Below are 16,596 nucleotides of genomic sequence, written 5' to 3' on the forward strand. Positions count from 1 at the left end.
TCGGGCAGCCACCCAAGAAGAGCCCACCTTCCTAGTGGAATGGGCCTTAACCGATTTAGGCAATGGTAATCCTGCCGTAAAATGCGCCTGCTGAATCGTGTTACAGATCCAGCGAGCAATAGTCTGCTTTGAAACAGGAGCACCAACCTTGTTGGCCGCATACAGAACAAACAGAGCTTCAGTCTTCCTGATCCTAGCCGTTCTGGTCACATAAATCTTCAAAGCCCTGACCACATCCATGGACTCGGAATCCTCCAAGTCCCGTGTAGCCACAGCCACGACAATAGGTTGGTTCACATGAAAAGATGAGACCACTTTTGGCAGAAATTGAGGACGAGTCCTCAACTCTGCCCTATCCACGTGAAAAACCAAGTATGGGCTTTTATGTAATAAAGCCGCCAATTCTGAAACACGCCTTGCCGAAGCTAATGCCAACAACATGACCACTTTCCACGTGAGGTATTTCAACTCCACTGTTTTGAGTGGTTCAAACCAAGGTGACTTGAGGAAACGTAACACCATGTTAAGATCCCAAGGCGCCACCGGAGGTACAAAGGGAGGCTGAATATGCAGCACTCCCTTCACAAAAGTCTGTACTTCAGGAAGAGAGGCCAATTCTCTTTGAAAGAAAATGGATAAGGCCGAAATTTGGACCTTTATGGACCCTAATTTTAGGCCCAAATTCACTCCTGTTTGAAGGAAGTGAAGTAGACGGCCCAAATGGAACTCCTCCGTAGGAGCAGCTCTGGCCTCACACCAAGAAACATATTTTCGCCATATACGGTGATAATGTTTCAACGTCACGTCTTTCCTAGCCTTGATCAGGGTAGTAATGACCTCCTCCGGAATCCCTTTTTCCGCTAGGATCCGGCGTTCAACCGCCATTCTGTCAAACGCAGCCGCAGTAAGTCTTGGAACAGACAGGGCCCCTGCTGCAGCAGGTCCTGCCTTAGAGGAAGAGGCCACAGATCTTCTGTGAGCAACTCTTGCAGCTCCGGATACCAAGTCCTCCGTGGCCAATCTGGAACAATGAGGATTGTTCTGACCCTGCTTATTCTTATTATTCGCAACACCTTGGGTATGAGAGGAAGAGGAGGAAACACAGACCGATCTGAACACCCAAGGTGTCACCAGAGCGTCTACCGCTACCGCCTGAGGGTCCCTTGACCTGGCGCAATACCGCTTTAGCTTTTTGTTGAGACGGGATGCCATCATGTCTATTTGAGGCAGTCCCCACCGACCCGTGATCTGTGCGAAGACTTCTTGATGAAGTCCCCACTCTCCCGGATGCAGGTCGTGCCTGCTGAGGAAGTCCGCCTCCCAGTTGTCCACCCCCGGGATGAACACTGCTGATAGTGCGCTTACATGGCCTTCCGCCCAGCGTAGAATCCTGGTCGCTTCTGCCATGGCCACTCTGCTTCTTGTTCCGCCTTGGCGGTTTATATGAGCCACTGCCGTGACATTGTCTGACTGAATCAGAACCGTTTTTTCCCGGAGCAATTTCTCCGCTTGACGCAGGGCGTTGTATATGGCCCTCAACTCCAGGACGTTGATGTGGAGACAAGTCTCTAGATTTGACCAGAGACCTTGGAAATTTCTTCCCAGTGTGACTGCTCCCCAGCCTCGGAGGCTTGCGTCCGTGGTCACCAGGACCCAGTCCTGAATGCCGAACCTGCGACCCTCTAGTAGGTGAGCACTGTGCAGCCACCACAGGAGAGATACCCTGGTCCTGGGAGACAGGGTGATCCTTTGATGCATTTGTAAATGGGACCCGGACCACTTGTCCAAGAGGTCCCATTGAAAAGTCCTCGCATGGAACCTGCCGAAGGGGATGGCCTCGTATGAAGCCACCATCTTCCCCAGAACCCGTGTGCAATGATGCACTGAAACCTTTTTTGGCTTTAATAGGTTCCTGGCCAGGGCTATGAGCTCCTGAACCTTTTCGATCAGAAGAAAAACCTTTTCTGTGTCTAGAATCAGGCCCAAAAAGGTCAGACGCGTTGTAGGGACTAGCTGGGACATCGGTATATTGAGAATCCAGCCGTGTAACTGCAACGTCTTCATGGACAGAGACACGCTGTCCAGCAACTTCTCCCGAGATCTCGCCTTTATGAGGAGATCGTCCATGTATGGGATAATTGTGACACCCTGCCTGCGCAGGAGCACCATCATTTCCGCCATTACCTTGGTGAAAATTCTCGGGGCCGTGGAAAGCCCAAACGGCAACGTCTGAAATTAGTAGTGACAGTCCTGCACTACAAATCTCAGGAACGCCTGGTGAGGGGGGAATATCGGAAAACATGAAGGTAAGCATCCTTTATGTCCAGGGACACCATCCAATCCCCCCCCCCCTCCAGGCTGGCGATGACCGCCCTGAGTGATTCCATTTTGAACTTGAACCTCTTCAAGTACAGGTTCATGGATTTTAGATTTAAAATGGGTCTGACCGAACCGTCTGGTTTCGGGACCACAAACAGGGTTGAGTAATATCCTCTCCTTGCTGGAGATGAGGAACTGTGACAATCACCTGTTGAATATACAATTATTGGATTGCTGCTAACACTAGCTCCCTCTCTGACGGGGAAGCCGGCAGAGCCGATTTGAAAAACCGGCGAGGAGGCAAGTCTTCGAATTCCAGCCTGTATCCCTGAGAAACAATCTCTAATGCCCAGGGATCCACCTGCGAGTGAACCCAGACGTGGCTGAAAAACCGAAGACGAGCCCCCACTAGATCTGCCTCCCCCCGGGAAGCCCCAGCGTCATGCGGTGGACTTTGCAGATGCAGGGGAGAACTTCTGCTCATGGGAACTAGCTGTGTGCAGCTTTTTTCCCTTGCCTTTTCCTCTGGCAACAAAGGACGATCCCCGTACCTTCTTGCTCTTATTGGAACGAAAGGACTGCATTTGATAATGAGGTGCCTTTTTTGTATGCTGCGGGGGGACATAAGGTAAGAAATTCGACTAACCAGCCGTAGCAGTAGAGACAAGGTCCGAGAGGCCGTCTCCAAACAACTCCTCCCCTTTGTAAGGCAAGGACTCCATATGCCGCTTTGAATCGGCATCTCCCGTCCACTGTCGGGTCCACAAGAGCCGCCTAGCAGAAATAGACATAGCGTTTATTCTGGAGCTTAATAAACAAATGTCTCTTTGAGCATCTCTCATATACAAGGCAGCATCTCTGATATGCTCTATGGTCATTAAAATGGCATTCCTATCTAAGGTGTCAATCTCCGTAGATAAGGAATCTGCCCATGCCACAACAGCACTACAAACCCAGGCCGACGCTATAGCCGGTCTAACAATAGTACCTGAATGAGTGTAAATGTGCTTCATGGTAATTTCCTGCCTGCGATCAGCAGGATCCTTGAGGGAAGCCGTATCCTGAGAAGGCAGTGCCACCTTTTTGGATAAGCGTGTCAGCGCATTGTCTACTTTAGGCGAAGATTCCCATCGTATCCTATCCGTTTGTGGAAAAGGATACGCCATAAGAATCCTTTTGGGAACTTGTGGTCTCCTATCTGGAGATTCCCAAGCCTTTTCGCACAATTCGCTCAGCTCAAATGAGGACGGAAAGGTGACCTCAGGCTTTTTCCCTTTATACATGTGTACCCTCGTGTCAGGGACAGGGGGTTCCTCAGTAATATGCAAAACCTCTTTAATGGCAATAATCATGTACCAAATACCTTTTGCCACCCTAGGCTGTAATTTTGCATCTTCATAGTCGACACTAGAGTCAGTATCCGTGTCGGTATCTGTGTCATCGATCTGGGATATGGTGCGCTTCTGAGACCCCGAAGGTGCTGGCGCCACAGGGACAGGCATGGTATGGCTACCTGACTGATCCCTAGCTTCAGCCTTGTCTAACCTTTTATGCAATAGATTGACATCTGCATTTAAGACATTCAGCATATCCACCCATTTCGGTGTTGGCGTTGCCGACAGCGACATGACATTCAAGCACTCCCCCTCCACATTTAGCGAGCCTTCCTCGTCAAACATGTCGACACACGCGTACCGACACACTTCACACACACAGGGAAACTCTTTTCTGAAGACAGTATCCCCTTTAAGGCCCTTTGGAGAGACAGAGAGAGAGTATGCCAGCACACACCCCAGCGCTATACCCCTGGAAAAAAAACACAGAATGCCCTTTTCCAGAAGCGCTGAGTAGTAATAAAACGCCAATTATGTGGCCCTCTCCTTCAAACCCCCTTTCACCGTGTGTAAAGCAGGGGAGAGTCCGGAGAGCTTCCTCTCAGCGGTGCTGTGGAGAGAAAATGGCGCTGGTGAGTGCTGAGGGAGAAGCCCCGCCCCCTCGGTGACGGGCTTCTGTCCCGCTCAAAGTTATTAAAAAATGGCGGGGGCTCTTTTATATACCTTACATGTGCCCACCTTACATGTATATTGTCTTTTGCCATAAGAGAGGTGTTATATTGCTGCCCAGGGCGCCCCCCCCTGCGCCCTGCACCCTTACAGTGACCGGAGTGTGTGAGGTGTATGGGAGCAATAACGCACAGCTGCAGTGCTGTGCGTTACCTCAGTGAAGCTCTGAAGACTTCTGCCGCCTGAGACGTCTTCTGACTTCGTTTCTTCTGGCTCTGTGAGGAGAACGGCGGGGCGGCTCTGGGAGTGAACGCCCAGGACGAACCTGTGTTCACCCCCTCTGGAGCTAATGGTGTCCAGTAGCCGAGGAAGCAGAGCCTATCATTTAAGAAGGTCTGCCCCTCTCTCCTCAGTCCCTCGATGCAGGGAGCCTGTTGCCAGCAGTGCTCCCTGTAAATATATAGAAAAAATCCAAACAAAAATGCTTTCTAGGCAGAGAACTCAGGGGAGCTCCCTGCAGTGCACCCATTTCCCTCTGGGCACAGTGTAAAACTGAGGTCTGGAGGAGGGGCATAGAGGGAGGAGCCAGTGCACACCCAGAATACAAAGCTTTCTTAAAGTGCCCTATCTCCTGCGGAGCCCGTCTATCCCCCATGGTCCTTACGGAGTCCCAGCATCCTCAAGGACGTTAGAGAAATTAGAAAGGCAATTCAAACCAATTGGCCAATTATAAATTCTGACAAAGAATTACAAGTATTCCAACATAAGAGCATTATGCCATGTTATTCCAGTGGCAAAAACATAAAAGATTATCTACAGTAGTTCATACAGATGTTTCTAAATTTTGGGGGGAAAATTCAATCTAATTTCCTGCAAATGTCTAAAAACGATTCTTGTGCAGGATGTGTGACATGCGGATATATGTTAACTGGCGCCACGATTAAACATCCTCATACAGGCCGTGCTTTCAAGATCAAACATTTCCTCACTTGTAGTACTAAGGGCCTAATTCAGACCTGATCGCAGCAGCAAAATCTTTCTCTAAGGGGCAAAACCATGTGCACTGAAGGAGGAGACAGATGTAACATGTGCAGAGAGATTTAGATTTGGGTGGGTTATTTTGTTCTGTGCAGGGTAAATACTGACTGCTTTATTTTTACACTGCAATTTAGATTTCAGTTTGAACACTCCCCACTCAAATCTAACTCTCTCTGCCCATTACATCCGCCCCACCTGCAGTGCACATGGGGGGTAATTCCAAGTTGATCGCAGCAGGAAATTTTTTAGCAGTTGGGCAAAACCATGTGCACTGCAGGGGGGGGGGCAGATATAACATGTGCAGAGAGCGTTAGATTTGGGTGGGGTGTGTTCAATCTGCAATCTAATTTGCAATGTAAAAATAAAGCAGCCAGTATTTACCCTGCACAGAAACAAAATATCCCACCCAAATCTAACTCTTTCTGCACATGTTATATCTGCCTCCCCTGCAGTGCACATGGTTTTGCCCAATTGCTATCAAAAATCCTGCTGCGATCAACTTGGAATTACCCCCCATGTACCACCTCTTACTAGAGGTGGTGCTAGAGGTAAATTGTTGCTTCAGAGAGAGGCAAAATAGATTTTCATTTTGGATTCTTTAAGTACAAAGGGACTCAATGAAACTATGGTGAATTGATGTTATTGATGGAACCTCCGATGGTGCCAATCGATGGTTAGCCCACCAATGGCCATACTTACTCACTTATTTGCACACTTGGGCCCTCATTCCCAGTTGATCGCTAGCTGCTTTCGTTCGCAGCGATTAGGTCAAAAAATGGCAATTCTGCGCATGGATATGGGGCGCACTGCGCACGCGGGTCGTACTTTCACAAAAGCCATAGCAGTTTCAAACAAGGTCGAGCGACGCTTTTCAGTCGCACTGCTGACCGCAGAGTGATTGACAGGAAGTGGGTGTTTCTGGGAGATAACTGACCGTTTTCGGGGAGTGTGTGAAAAAACGCAGGCGTGCCAGATAAAAACGCAGGAGTGGCTGGAAAAAAGTAGGCATGGCTGGCCGAACGCAGGGCGTGTTTGTGACGTCAAAACAGGAACTAAATAGTCTGAAGAGATCGCAAGGTAGGAGTAGGTCTCGAGCTACTCTGAAACGGCACAATCTTTTTTTGTAGCAGCACTGCGATCCTTTCGTTCGCACTTCTGCTAAGCTAAGATACACTCCCAGAGGGCGGCGGCTTAGCGTTTGCACTGCTGCTAAAAGCAGCTAGCGAGCGAACAACTCGGAATGAGGGCCTTGATCCCATGAGTGTCCCAGGTGATCACATGACTGTCAGCCCAGAGAGCAGATGCTCTGTCTCACTCTCCACTGCAGGAGCAACCGAGTGAAATCTTTTCACTTTACCAAATTTCAGTGGTAATCAGGAGGTTTGCCCATGCACCCACCAGCTGCTACTAGGTGGCAAGCCTCCCAACTAAGAGAGGGGAGATGCTGACATTGAAAAAAACAAGGGGGTAGCCTAAGTTAATGGAGTATGGTTTCACCCAGATTTCTTGTTTGTTCTTACCTTCCCCACTGTGGGTTTGGCCGATGCAGCAACTGAGAGTGACCCAGAACAAATATACTAAAAGAGAAAAGCAAAAATGTCCACTTAGATTTTATGTTGCATCAAGGGATCACCAAGGAGAAATGACACAATTTTGATCACAGTCAATGTATTATAAAACATGTCTACCATTAAAGATACACTGTAAAAGGAAGCGAAAATTCAGAATTTCACATACAGTATATAACTCATGCAAGTCCTCCTGAAAGAAGGGCGACTAGATTGTGGGGACCCCTACGTATAAAATTGTCACCAAGACATGCTGGCGATGTTTTTAAAAAGTACAGGACCTGGTTCTGAGTTGCACGCAAACTGTTTTGTGGGTGTTACGGGTGTGTCATGTGCGTGTCAGTGACAGCAGCCGTGTTCTCAGATGCATAGCCACTCCTACAGAGGTCATGTTAGATGGCGAAACTGCACCTGCCGTAGATGGCGTGCCAAGGGTCACCGGTGCTATTACAGTGTACAGAGATGCAGAAAGTGAGTGTCATAGTGCTTGCATTTGCCGCGACTCCGCAAACAGGTGCAAGTGGGCGTTGTAGTAGCTTCCACCTCTAAATCAGGGCCATCATTTGTACCTATTCTCAGCACCAAAAATGTCTTAACGCACTGTGGTGCCCCTAGTCTACGTTATGCCACACAGAAACCCCAGGTCACATATGCAGTAGTGTCCCTCCACAAGGGCACAGGGTAAACCCCCGGAGGGTCCCACTGCCTAGGTCCCTCCTCCTCCTCTAGGGATCAGATTCCAGACTGTGCACTTGAATTATACATTATACATATGTTACCTTATACTGCACAGGACTATGGTGTATTCCCTACAGTGCATTGTTATTATTAATCTGGTACATTATCATGATGCACTAGCAGTATTTACTGACTATATATATTTATCAAGGGGCCCAGACTATGTACTCTCTATTGGTTATCCAAGCCTCTGTGGCAGCTGGCCATACCCCTGAAAATGGGCCCCTGCCACTGCATTCGCCTGGTAGGCCCTTCATGCCCCAGTCTGACACTGGGTGTAGCTAGGCCTGGGGTGACCTGGATGACTGCCCTGTCTCCACAGTTGTTAACCCAGCCCTGTCTGAAAGCACCAACAATAAAGCATTGCAAAGCTCTCTATTATCACTCACTGATTCAAACAGGCAGTGTAACATATGCCCAATACAGAGTGTGAGCTTTTTATCCTATCTAAGATACAAGAAGACAAGAGAAAGTTGGCCATGCAGGGCTAGATCAATGGGCAGACACCTATGGAACTTTGCTATGCGACCTCTTCAGGTGTAGGAAAGAGGGGTTTGTGTTCTTGGAACACTGGGCGGACTTCTCAGTCAGGCGCCATCTTTTTTCTCGTGACGGATTCAACCTGAATGAGGAAGAGGCTGTGGGGCTGGGGGGTAGGATGGTTAGTAGGTTGGAGGAGCTTTTAAACTAGGAGCCTGGGGGGAGGGTTTAGCTAGAAACTATGGGTCATGCAGCGAGTATAGTAGGGATGGTGGTAGTGAGATAAATGGGGGTGAAGGGGGGAGGGAAAGTGCAGCCGGTAAGGGTATTTACATGGGTTCTATTAAGGGTGTTAAGAAAGGTATTGCTAAAGAATTAAATAATAACAATTATGTGTCATCATTACAGACTATAGAAAATGTTGTACGGGACTTAAGGGAAAATACTTATGTCAGGGCGGTGATTTTAGATGGGAACATTGGGTTGACCAAAGAGAAAAGTAAGGTGGGCAATACTAAGTACGGTGGGGTTGGAGAGGGAGCGAGAAGGACAGTCTGTATCATTATCTCTACGGATGCACTAGTTAACCAGGATGGTAAATCTGTAGGAAAACAAACAAATAAAGGAACCGATAAACTAAAATGTATGCTTGCAAACGCAAGAAGTCTAGCAGGCAAAATGGGGGAATTGGAATTGTTAGCATCAAAGGCTGAGTATGACATTATAGGTATTGCGGAAACATGGTGGGACGACTCTCACGACTGGGTTGCTATCTTGGAGGGGTATTCTCTTTTTAGGAGGGACAGGGCTAACAAAAGAGGAGGAGGTGAATGTCATTATGTTAAACCATCACTTAAACCATACCTAAAGGAGGTTATCTATGAGGAGACTGGCGATAATGTGGAGTCACTATGGGTTGAAATCTCAAGTGGGGGAATTGATGCAAAAAAACTAAACTAGTCATAGGCACGTGCTACAAACAGCCGGATATTATCATACATGAGGAAGAACAACTATTGCAGCAAATCAAAATGGCTGCAGGATTGGGGGACATCCTTGTCATTGGGGATTTTAATTACCCGGATTTAAACTGGAGTAACGATTCATGTGCTAATGCCCCTCGCATCAGGTTCTTAAATATGTTTAGTGATCACTACTTGTCTCAATTTGTCGAGGACCCAACTAGGGGTAAAACTACCCTGGATCTAGTAATTACTAATAATGTGGACATTATATCAAACACTAAAGTTGGGGAGACTTTAGGTAACAGTGATCACTATATGATCACATTCGACATCAGTTTCAGGAAACATAGCTACAGGGGTTCCACCAAAACTGTTAACTTTAGGAAGGCTCATTTCAGTATGCTTAGATGTGCACTTAACGACATAGAGTGGGAGGTTCTGTTTAATAACAAGAACACTTCGGAAATGTGGGATGTTTTAAAAGGGTTGCTGGATAGCAATATTCATAACTTTATTCCCATGGGCAGTAAACGCAGGAGTATTAAACTCAAACCGATGTGGCTTAACAAGAAGGTCAAGGCAGAAATGGATAAAAAAAGTGGGTTTTCAAAGCATTTAAACCTAATGGAAAGGAGGAGTCTTTCAAGTATTACAAGGAGTGTAATAAGAAATTCAAAAAAGCAATAAGAGCAGCTAAAATGGAAAATGAAAAGCAAATCACTATAGAGAGTAAAACCAATCCTAAAAAGTTTTTTAAATACATAAACGGTAAAAGGTTAAAAAAGGAGAATATAGGTCCATTAAAAGATGAATTAGGAGAATTGATAAATGATGACGAAATAAAAGCGGAAATACTGAACAAATTCTTTTCATCAGTATTTACCAGTGAAGAACTGATGGTGGGAGTAGTGCATAACAATTGTGACAGTAATGATTCATGGTTAGATACTTGTTTAAGCGAAGAAGTAGTCCGGGAGAGACTAAGCAAAATTAAGATTAATAAATCACCTGGTACTGATGTACTTCACCCGAGGGTTCTTATGGAGCTTAGTTCACAACTAGCACGACCCCTATACTTGATTTTCAATAGTTCAATTAGATCAGGCATGGTACCGAAGGAGTGGCGTACAGCTGAGGTAGTGCCATTATTTAAAAAGGGATCCAAAAATCTTCCGGGAAACTACAGACCAGTTAGTTTAACATCTATAGTGGGGAAAATATTGGAAGGAATTCTAAGGGACGTCATACAGGAGTATCAAAAGTCCGCTAGGATTATTAGCAAGAACCAGCATGGGTTTGTGAGGGACAGGTCATGTCAGACTAACTTAATTAGCTTCTACGAGGAAGTGAGCAATAATCTTGATCAAGGAAAAGCAGTGGATGTGGTCTTCCTAGATTTTGCAAAAGCCTTCGATACAGTTCCTCACAGGAGACTGATGATCAAATTAAAGGAGCTTGGCCTAGGAAAAACTATTTGCACATGGATAAGCAGCTGGTTGGATAGCAGGGTACAGCGAGTACTTGTCAACAGGAAGTCCTCATCCTGGTCCCCAGTAGTCAGCGGAATACCACAAGGGTCCATACTCGGACCACTACTGTTCAACATATTTATCAATGACCTAGAAATAGGCCTGGAAAGCACAGTGTCAATCTTTGCAGTTGATACTAAACTGTGTAAGGTAATTAGTTCAGAATTGGATGTGGAGTCCTTGCAGAATGATCTATCTAAACTTGAACTCTGGGCGTCTAAATGGAAAATGAGGTTCAATATAGACAAATGCAAGGTTATGCATTTTGGGACTAAAAACAAACTTGCATTCTACATATTAAACGGGGAACGCCTAGGGGAAACAGAGTTGGAAAAAGATTTGGGGGTATTCATTGATAATAGGCTTAATAACCATACATAATGTCAAAACGCAGTAAAGAAGGCAAGTAAGGTGCTAGCGTGCATAAAAAGGGGAATTGAGACAAGGGACTCGGATGTAATCATGCCGCTGTATAAGGCATTGGTACGTCCGCACCTGGAATATTGTGTTCAGTTTTGGGCACCATTGTATAAAAAAGACATCAGTGAACTCGAAAGTGTTCAAAGGCGAGCTACTAAATTGATTAAAGGCCTAGAAGGACTGGACTTTAAGGAAAGACTTACTAGGCTGAATATGTATACACTAGAAAAGAGGAGCCTAAGAGGAGATATTATTAATATCTTCAAATATGTAAAGGGACATCACAAAGAGTTATCAGAGGAATTATTTATTAAAAGAACACAGTTTAGGACACGTGGGCACTCGCTGCGACTGGAGGAGAGAAAGTTCCGAATGCAACGGAGGAAAGGGTTCTTCACTGTTAGGGCAATCAGGATGTGGAATTCCCTGCCAGGGAAGGTGGCAATGGCGGACTCTGTAATTGGATTTAAAAAAGGAATGGATAAATTTCTGAATGAAAAAGCTATCCAAGGTTATAATACTTAAAATATCAACGTGGTTAATCCGGGGGTAACATGAGTTATAGTAGCTAACTAGTCATAAAATATTATTTAGCAAGTATGTAGAATCATCACAACTTAAAACAGGTTGAACAAGATGGGCAATTTGTCTCTATTCAACCTCAAATACTATGTTACTATGTTACGATGACCGCACAACCAGTCATTTCCAACTGGATTGTCTAACCCGGTCGATTGTGGTCCTCTAAATTTCAATTCTGGTATCACAGATCATGGTTTTTCTCTGGCCACAAGCACTGCGATATCAGGCTAATTTGTCAAAATGAGCTGAGATATGATGTTTGGTCATTTTGAAGAGAAGGAACTTTAAAGCAAAGAGCCTAAACTACCAATTTTCTGTGGTTCCTGACAGCTTTTGAAATGTCAAAATGTGACATACTGGAATGTTAACAGATATTAGAAAGTTCCAAAAGCCATTTGATTCTTATCAGTGAGTGGGGGAGTTTATGGCCCCAAAACCAGTTCTGGCAGACCCTGCCACATGTAGGGGGTTAGGACAGGAAGTGTAGGGGGTTTTTAGAGGACAAGGAAAAAAGCACAGGCTAGAGTTCAGTGTGAGCTGAGGACTGAGGATGGAAGACACAGGCTAAGTGACCAGGGATGGGACACCATGCTAGGGCTGTGGAACAAGCATGGTTCTCCACAGCCCCTGGCATTATGGAGAGAAGATCAGCGTGTGGGTGTTGCTAAGAACAGAGGGAGAGCCCATATCTGCAGTGTAACAGGAGAGCCAGCAGCTTCAGTGAGAGATGGAGAGTGCAGTGTGAGAACCACAGTATGCAGAGTACGGTAGATGCAACCAGGAACAAAGGGTATCCCCACCTTCAGGGGTACCCAAGAAGCAGGACGGGAGGTGTGAGTCTTCGGGAGAGGACTATCTGGGTGAGTGGTAGGAAACCACATGTGGTGGAAGGCCCCCAGTGACGTGTCCATGAGATATCCCGTTTAGATAGAGCCCCTAGCAAATAGGGGAGAGCACACTGAAATGAATCTCAGTTTGCGGACGCCGCACTACTGATTACCAGAGACTGCGCTGGTATGTACTGTAATTCTGTCCCATCATTGTTAATGCTGTTATGGCCAGTGAAGCAAATTAAAGGAAATGTAACCTGATGTAACCCATTTGAAAATTATGCTGGAGAGAGAGGAGAACAAGAAATCAAATGTTATTGTCATGATAACCCTGTCTGAACTTTAAATAAACTGCTTGCTTATGTGATGAGATGGCCTGGCGTGCAATGCTTTAAAATGACTGATGGACCTGGCGCTGCCCGGCTATCACAATTACAATGCCTTATCTTTTACTGTGGAGTAAGGTATGGTCTGCAAGCTGTGCGAGTTTACAGTAAATGTAAATTATCTTACCATGATACCAGTCCAAAAGAGAACACCACTATAGATCACTATATCCAGGGAATGGAAACGGCTTTGCCCACTAATCGTTAAAACAAGACCAAATGTGATCATAATTATTCCAACAAATATTTGAGTTACCTGTAAAGTAAAAGATTTAAAAGTCAGGTTTTGCAGTCATGTAAATGTAATAACTGCCACAACAGGCAAACAATATATCCTACTTATAAAACAAATACCATCTGAACCTCTCTCATTACTGTGTAAAACATGGAAAATTCTTCAATTCATCACAACATTATTCTTTTTATCATAGTGGATAGTGGCTAAATATTCAGCATTTTCCGGTGGCAGGGCAACTTACTTGACTGCAGATATTTCCAGTTCCTAGAAATAGATTTCTTAGCTTTTAACAGGATATAAAACTAGAGAGTCCCACCTTTCATGAGGTACTGGGAACTTGGGGATCATGGTTCAGGAGCCAGAGAAATCCACCGATGAAAATATAAAACTGCACACCAGGCATGTGGAGCTGGAGCAGGGACCGGCAGCTGGAAGGCTGATATCTCTGGTTCTGGACATAGTAGAGACAAGCTGCCAAGTGTCCCCCGGAGTATATCCTCAGAAAAACTCGAAGTCAGACAGAACCTGAAAATATCTGGCTGGGAAGAGCAATTAACCACTTGCCTGGCATGGTTGCATCAGATGCGACCATGCCTGCAAGTGCTTTATCTGACCTGGTCGCACAGGATGCGACCAGTCAGATAGAGAGTGTTAGCAGTGGCAGGTAAGGGAAACTTACCCCCGCTGCTGCTGTCAGAAGGACCGGAAGGTCCCTCTGCCTCCCTGCACTCTCCACTACTGATTGCCGTGATGACGATCACTGCTGATCGGTCAGCACGGCAGGACCCCCTCCTCCAGCGGCTGCAGACAATAGCACTCGCTGGGGAGTTGTAAATTAATCCCCCAAGCCCCTCCTGTATACATGGAGGCTGTCCCGGCTTTCAAAATGAAAGCCGCCATGTTTCCGATGTCCTGATGTTCGCAATGTCCCTGATCGATTTTTCGATGTTTGAAAAATATTTGTTTAAAAAAAAAACTTTGAAAAAGTAACGAGTAGCCGTGACGTAACGCGTCAGTACTCCGCCCAAAACGCAGCTAATGAGATCAGGTGGACATCAAAGACACCGGACACGTTGTGGAAACATCATCGCACAAGCCGATCCAAGCATTGCACGGGAGACGGGAGGCTAATTCCCCTCCAGCTTGAGCATTAGACTGCGACCCGCCTATCCATCACAGGACCCGACATAGACTGTCACATCCAGCGGCCGCACTCCTCCGGCTATATATGCAGTCCACGCACTGCTAACACCAACAGTGCTGACACTCTTTGGGCACACAACCTGCACGGTACGGTTGCAGCAGCAGAGACGGTACATACCAGTGTGGAGTTTTGCATTCAGCACACCAGTGTGGAGTTTGCATTTAGCATACCGCGACCTCTCCGCGACTGGAATTAACGGCTCATTTCATATCAACTTTCTGTCAGCATCCACCTGAGCTCGGTAATTATAAGCCAACTGATGACAGCGGCTACTAACAATTGATTTATCATTACAGCAGTTTATTAAACCATCACAAATCCATTTATCCCAGGGACGCCCGGTATGGTTCATTAGCCCCATTGCCCTTAAATATTTGTATTAGCACATGGACTTGGTCTTTAGCTGCAATATAAATTGTAATTGTGTTTTTACTAAGTATTCATACTAAATATTGAACGTTCATTATGCAATCGTTACAAATTTACATAAGAATGTTTCTACATAATAGCAAAACTTGTAGTTTTAAATGAGCATTTGCTCGTTCATAATAAAGTAATTTCTCTAACGTCCTAGTGGATGCTGGGGACTCCGTCAGGACCATGGGGATAGCGGGCTCCGCAGGAGACAGGGCACATCTAAAAAAGCTTTTAGGTCACATGGTGTGTACTGGCTCCTCCCCCTATGACCCTCCTCCAAGCCTCAGTTAGGTTTTTGTGCCCGTCCGAGAAGGGTGCAATCTAGGTGGCTCTCTTAAAGAGCTGTTTAGAAAAGTTTTTTTTTAGGTTTCATTCAGTGATTCCTGCTGGCAACAGGATCACTGCAACGAGGGACTTAGGGGAGAGATCTCCAACTCACCTGCGTGCAGGATGGATTGGGATCTTAGGCTACTGGACACTGAGCTCCAGAGGGAGTCGGAACACAGGTCAGCCTGGGGTTCGTCCCGGAGCCGCGCCGCCGATCCCCCTTACAGACGCTGAAGAAGACGGCAGAACGGAGGTCCGGAAACAGGCGGCAGAAGACTTCACAGTCTTCATGAAGGTAGCGCACAGCACTGCAGCTGTGCGCCATTGTTGTCACACGGCTCACTGACCTAGTCACGGAGGGTGCAGGGCGCTGCTGGGGGCGCCCTGGGCAGCAATATAAGTACCTTATTGGCAAAATAAATACATCACATATAGCCATTAAGGCTATATGTATGTATTTTAACCCAGGCCAGTTCTTAAAAACCGGGAGAAAAAACCCGCCGAAAAAGGGGCGGAGCTTATTCTCCTCAGCACACAGCGCCATTTTCCCTCACAGAAAGGCTGAGGGGAAGGCTCCCATGCTCTCCCCTGCACTGCACTACAGAAACAGGGTTAAAACAGAGAGGGGGGGCACTGATTTGGCGATATAAATATATATTAAATGCTATAAGGGAGGAACACTTTTATAAAGGTTGTCCCTGTATAATTATAGCATTTTGGTGTGTGCTGGCAAACTCTCCCTCTGTCTCCCCAAAGGGCTAGTGGGTCCTGTCCTCTATCAGAGCATTCCCTGTGTGTGTGCTGTATGTCGGTACGTGTGTGTCGACATGTATGAGGAAAATGTTGGTGAGGAGGCGGAGCAAATTGCCTGTAATGGTGATGTCACTCTCTAGGGAGTCGACACCGGAATGGATGGCTTACTTGTGGAAGTACGTGATCATGTCAACACGCTGCGAGCCGGTTGACGACATGAGACGACCGGCAAACAAATTAGTACCTGTCCAGGCGTCTCAGACACCGCCAGGGGCTTGTAAAAACGCCCATTTACCTCAGGGACACTGACTCCAGGGTCGACGGTGAAGAAACAAACGTATTTTCCTTTAGGGCCACACGTTACATGTTAAGGGCATGAAGGAGGTGTTACATATTTCTGATACTACAAGTACCACAAATAAGGGTATTTTGTAGGGTGTAAATAAACTACTTGTAGTTTTGCCTGAATCAGAAAAATTAAATGAAGTGTGTGATGATACGTGGGGTTCCTCCGATAGAAAGTTATGGGCGGTATACCCTTTCCCGCCAGAAGTAAGGGCGAGTTGGGAAACACACCTTAGGGTGGATAAGGCGCTCACACGCTTATAAAAACAAGTGGCGGTACCGTCTCCAGATACGGCCGCCCTCAAGGAGCCAGCTGATAGGAAGCTGAAAAATAGCCTAAGAAGTATATACACACATACTGGTGTTATACTACGACCAGCAATCGCCTCAGACTGGATGTGCAGCGCTGAGGGGGCTTGGTCGGATTTCCTGACTGAAAATTTTGATACCCTTG

At 46.3% G+C, this 16,596-nt stretch overlaps 1 protein-coding gene across 2 annotated transcripts in view; it reads right to left on the reverse strand.

Moving 5' to 3' along the window:
- LOC134965589 (membrane-spanning 4-domains subfamily A member 4D-like) overlaps positions 1-16,596 on the reverse strand; it is a 103,164-nt gene that overhangs the window by 55,286 nt on the left and 31,282 nt on the right. For both annotated transcript variants that reach the window (XM_063941944.1, XM_063941943.1), the window contains exons 3-4: positions 12,986-13,114; positions 6,881-6,937 (exon numbers count right to left, since the gene is read on the reverse strand). In XM_063941944.1, the coding sequence (XP_063798014.1) occupies positions 6,881-6,937; positions 12,986-13,114 (186 nt within the window). The remainder of the gene's footprint in view (positions 1-6,880; positions 6,938-12,985; positions 13,115-16,596) is intronic.

This window comes from Pseudophryne corroboree, chromosome 10 (assembly GCF_028390025.1).
Source record: "Pseudophryne corroboree isolate aPseCor3 chromosome 10, aPseCor3.hap2, whole genome shotgun sequence".
Taxonomy (NCBI): Eukaryota; Metazoa; Chordata; class Amphibia; order Anura; family Myobatrachidae; genus Pseudophryne; species Pseudophryne corroboree.